This window comes from Trifolium pratense, linkage group LG6 (assembly GCF_020283565.1).
Source record: "Trifolium pratense cultivar HEN17-A07 linkage group LG6, ARS_RC_1.1, whole genome shotgun sequence".
NCBI classification, from domain to species: Eukaryota; Viridiplantae; Streptophyta; class Magnoliopsida; order Fabales; family Fabaceae; genus Trifolium; species Trifolium pratense.
Window position 1 is genome coordinate 31,890,030 of NC_060064.1, and position 5,297 is coordinate 31,895,326.

The 5,297-nt window shown below is 28.8% G+C and overlaps 1 protein-coding gene across 1 annotated transcript; it reads left to right on the forward strand.

The window, feature by feature from the left end:
- The first annotated feature begins 1,572 nt into the window (after positions 1–1,572).
- Positions 1,573–2,101, forward strand: LOC123891230 (small polypeptide DEVIL 3). Its single transcript, XM_045941075.1, has one exon. It carries the CDS (start codon positions 1,751–1,753, stop codon positions 1,889–1,891), a length of 141 nt encoding a protein of 46 aa, XP_045797031.1. The 5' UTR covers positions 1,573–1,750; the 3' UTR covers positions 1,892–2,101.
- The last annotated feature ends 3,196 nt before the right edge of the window (positions 2,102–5,297 follow it).

A 5,297-nucleotide genomic window follows, 5' to 3' on the forward strand; every position in this document is an offset into this window, starting at 1 on the left:
CTTTATATCCCATATTTGATATTTGATATCACATGCCTAACTTTGACTATTTAGCCTACATTTACATTTACATTTTTGGTACAATCTATCATAGTGCAGCATCATACAATGAGAACTGAATTTGGTGCCGTCAAATAATGACGCAGTTTTACGCGATAACTAATTATTACCATTGATTTGAAATTTACAATTTTATAAAATAAAACGATCTCAACCATCAATCAAAGATCAGACCATATCAGTTACAAAGTTGGCATAAGTTAATTTTGCAGCCGGAGCCTATGAAATCCTATTTGGGATATGAACATGTGTAAGACCAAATTAACATAACACATCAATTCTGCTTTTTACCTAACTTTTGTACTAGCACTATGTGGTGTTAAAAACTTACAACTAAGTACACATCACAAAGTTTAACCTAATTTGGAGAGGAAATTTCACGTTGAAATGGTTGTGACTTAAATTGGTTAACTTATATAGTTAAACAACGTGACAATTAGGCAACTAATACATTTCAATATTGTATTCTTTAAATTATTTTGTAAAAAAGTCACACGTGCATTAAAATTAAAGAGGAATTTCATTGTTCATAAGTTATGCTTAATTGAAAATTGTCAATATGTACACTATCAACAGGTTCAAACATGAAACCTTATATATAGTTAGTTATATATGTTAGTTATGTATGTGAATTTTAATAGTAGTTATTAAAAGAAAAAATAAATACAAAATTGTTACATCAATTATGACTGATTATCGAATGAAATTAACCGAAATAACTAACTTAATAGATTCTTTTAGATTATGAAATACTGGCTACCGCTAACATTTGAGTGGTTGATTTGGAGTTATGTGAATTTGAGACCTTAACACCAAAGAATTGTACTCCATTAAAGAACCTTATGAACATTATGTGTTGATATCTAATTTTATAGCCGGTATTATGTGATGATATCTAATTCAAAGCATCTAAATTAACCCATTTGAGCCGGTTCTTTTAGATTATGAAAAACTTTTCTTATGATTACCAAATTAGATATCAACACATAATACCGACTTTAAAATTAGATATTTAATAGAGTACAAATCCATAGTGTTAAGGTCCCAAATTCACATTACTCCAATGTATCCTGAACGAGCTTTGAATTTTTTTAAGTAAAATGTTTATGAGTAAGCTTGAAAATGCTTAATTATGTTGATTTAATACTTTAATTTGAATATATATATATATATATATATATATATATATATATATATATATATATATATATATATATATATATATATATATATATATATATATATATATAGCACATACTAGGAAGCTTCATAATGTCTCACCCAAATTATGAGGTAGTCCTTATAACATGGTCAAGAAACCATGGAAATTAAGCTCAAATATCTAAGATAACAATGGCTTTTTATTTAGATAACACTAATTAACTTGTTTTTATTTTTGTTTAATTCAATGGCCGACCACTTATCTTGATGGTTGATGCCACATAAATGTTGGTGCAGAGAGAATGGGGCTAGGAATCTGAATTAGGGGGGGCCTGTACACATTTTATTTTGTACCATGGACCACATTAATTTCCCTATATAAGGACACCCTTTCGGAGCCCCCATCAACAAACAAACACTTCTTCAAGGAGTTCTAACTTTTCAACAATATATTCAACACACACATATTAGTGTATCATCACACAATCTCCACACTACAAAGTAGAACAAAGAAAAAGAGAATACAAAAATGAGTAGTAGTGATTCAAATATGAAAGGCTCAAAGAAGAAGGTATCATGCAAAAAGCTTGGAGGGTATCTCAAAGAGCAAAAAGGAAGATTATACATAATTAGAAGATGTGTTGTTATGCTTCTATGTTGGCATGACTAAATCAATTTTCTTAGCAAATCATGGATTAGCAAATGCACTACTCAAGGATGATCCTCTTGAAGCTGAAGTCTTAAGGATTGATATATCTAGATTTCTAGCTAGTTTAATTAAGTATATGCTGAAGAGAATTTTAAGGGCTATGCATTTTGCTCTTTTTCTTTCCCTTATGTAAATACCATAGAAAGAAATGTTTGAGACAATTTTCCTTCATATCATGCCTCAACAATTAGTGTATGTTTTCTACTTGCTAATTAATTAAAGTTTGTTAGCCAAATTTTCAGTTTCTATGTTTCCTTTGATCTATATTAAAAACTCTTTTCTACATATAAGAAATAGAATTTACATATTTTATTTTTACATTAAACTCGATATTCAAATATTTAAAGCACTCATAGACACAACGTGTCAATCAGTTGCGCCAAATGGATTTCGATGTTTTTTTTTTTTTGAAGTTAATTTTTTTTATTTGGTATGGTTTTGGTTCTGGAATTATATAAGTAAGAAGATTACATGTTCATGAAAAACTCGAATCAAACTTATTGTTCTAAAATTTACAATACTTGCATACCTTATGTATCAATCATCTGAGCTAGAACCGAAATCGTATTTAGAATTTGCTAATGACGATATTAATGCATGTGTTTCATTTTTCTATAGTTTTTGTATAAGCTAAGGTTAAAAAAAGGTGAAAAATATCAAATAATTGAAAGTTTGTTGAATGATTAGATGGAGGAGAATGTTACCTTCAAAGGGTTAAAGTGAAAGTTAAAAATAAAAAGGAAAAATGCATAAGACCTATATAAGTATAAAAACCTACAAAAGGACACAAAATGGTGCCTTACGTGCTCACAAGTATGTTGTGTCTTTTACGTATAGGCTCTCTGTGTTGAGGTCTTGTCAACTCAAATTTACATAATATTGCGTTTGAAAACTTTTGTGGATCACATGTGTGTGCGCCAATTGATATGACCCTTATTTCCATTTTTTCATTGTTTCTTGACACATGGTTTGTTTTTCTTATACTATTTTTTCTTCATTCACTATTTCATAAGACTTCTACATTGTTTTTTTTTCTTATTTTCCAACAAACCGTCAATTTAATCATTAATTATCATTAAACTATCACTCTCTTTTTTCAAATAATCTAACGATTATGAATTCACTTTTGACTCATTTTCTCCCACCTTGTGGCATTTTCTGTTTTCATATCCATGGGTGCGCTATTGTTTCATATCATGCCTCCATGAAAGTAGTAGTTCCGGTTAGTGGAGCTACAAGAACACAAATAAAATTATTGGGTATGTGTTTGATTCTGCGGTGGACATAATTGATTTTGACAGAATTGAGTTTGACAGAATTGATTTATGTTTGGATATATTCATACAAAATTGAGTTGACCAAAAAATTTGAGTGTAAAAATCAATTCTAGGATCAGAAGCTACGATTTCTAACTTCAAGTAGAATCAATTCTGGAGGCAAAATCAATTCTACACGTTTATAATCAATTATGGCAGCTCCAGAATTGAAACCAAACATACAACGAGTTGTCAAATTTTATGTGTTTTCTATTGATTCTGATCGACGACCTTCGTGAACTTTGATGGACTTGAGAAAGACCCGTGCGCCTAACTCACATTCGACTATTTTAAGTTCGTTTAGCCTTTATATGACTAAACTAATTCTTTTGCTTACCGTGTTTGACTATAATAACTAATAACTTGAAGTTAAAATTGATTTTGACATATTTAGATGTTCTTTATTAATTAGAATTGGTTTTGCCTCCCAAAAATGAAATCTAATTTGAAGTTAAAATTTGAAGCTTTCACTTCTACAATTAACTTTTAGTTTCAAATTTATTATTCAACACACTTTTGCATGAATATATCCAAAACATAAACCATTATACACCCCTCCGATAGACTAAGAAGAAGAAAAGAAAAAAGTGATGACGGCTGTTAGAAGATTAGAAGAAAAATAATGAAAAAAAATTCATCAATTTAATTTATAACATCTTAATTTCTTCTTTATATTTAAATTTTCTTTTGATTAGTTTTGTTTTCTTTTAGATATGTTTCTCTTTTTTGAAGGAATATAGATATGTTACTTGTCATGATCATGCGTTACATCCATATATTTTTCACCCTCACAAAAGTTGTTTATAATTTTCTTTTAGTTTATTCTTTCTTGCCAAACTATGATTGAGGATTTAATTTGTTATTGGGACACTGAGTTTCTTTGAGACTTAATTTGGAGGCAAAAGGAGAAAAAGTGTAAAATGGAGGAGGAAAGGGAGGATATATATTCCACTATTTTGGACAAGTCTCGCAAGAGTTATTGTAATTTTTTTCATATAGGATTAAAACTTCTAAGTTTGGGATGAATAATATATAGGTTAAAATATTGCAAATAGAAAGCAACATTCTCAAAATTCCCATTTGAATGTACAAAACATATGGAATATGTACGTGAATGTAAGTTCCTAGGTTAGTCAATGTTGTATTCCAACTGTCATAGTATATTTATACTATGATTTTTATTTGTACTATGTCGTTGCTCTCAACGTACTGTCATATTATCATTCCACCATCTTTGCATATTCTAAGACTTCTGATATGAAAAGTCAATCAAATTTAGCCATCTAATCATCTCATTATCGGATTATGAAATTGTTAGTTGGTTAGTTTAGTGGTGATTGACGCTGAATTTGGTAAGGAGAATCACGGTTCGATCCACCGCAACTGCGATTGGGAGGGGGCTGAAACCACTTGATGTCAGAACTGACCCCCAAACCAGATTAAACTGGTGGTGAAAAGAAAAAAAATTTTTTTGAAGCAAATAAAAATATAATTAGAAAGCTGTATATATGTATTTAATTATGGACATACAAATATATTGATAAAAAAATAAAATTATTTACCGACTTACAAATTATTCTATTTATTTTTTACCAAAAAAAGAAAGTTTAATCTTATTTGACTTACCGTCAGATACCAAACATAGTTTCATTCGAAATTTAAACTTTAGTTAGCTATGCCATTATTGTCATGCATATCTATGCATTTAATAGAAAAATTATACTTAATAAGTTTATACTAAAAAAAATTGATGTAAAATGTAATCTAAACGTTTTAACTTAAAATCAATTTTAAATAACATCTATAAAAATTATGTATCTTTTACTAAAATCACAATTTGATAAAAGTGAAGTTAACTTCTTTTTTTTTTTTTGGTAAAATAATCTAGTGACTAGAATTCTGCTTGCTAAGAATAAATTAGTCAAATATTTGGAGTTCGAACCTCTATTCTTATATATAAAATGTTATATTTCTATAAATTAATCTATACTCACGAGAATAAAATGAAGTTAGGTTTAATATATACTTTCCACCCCAATGGCCAACACATG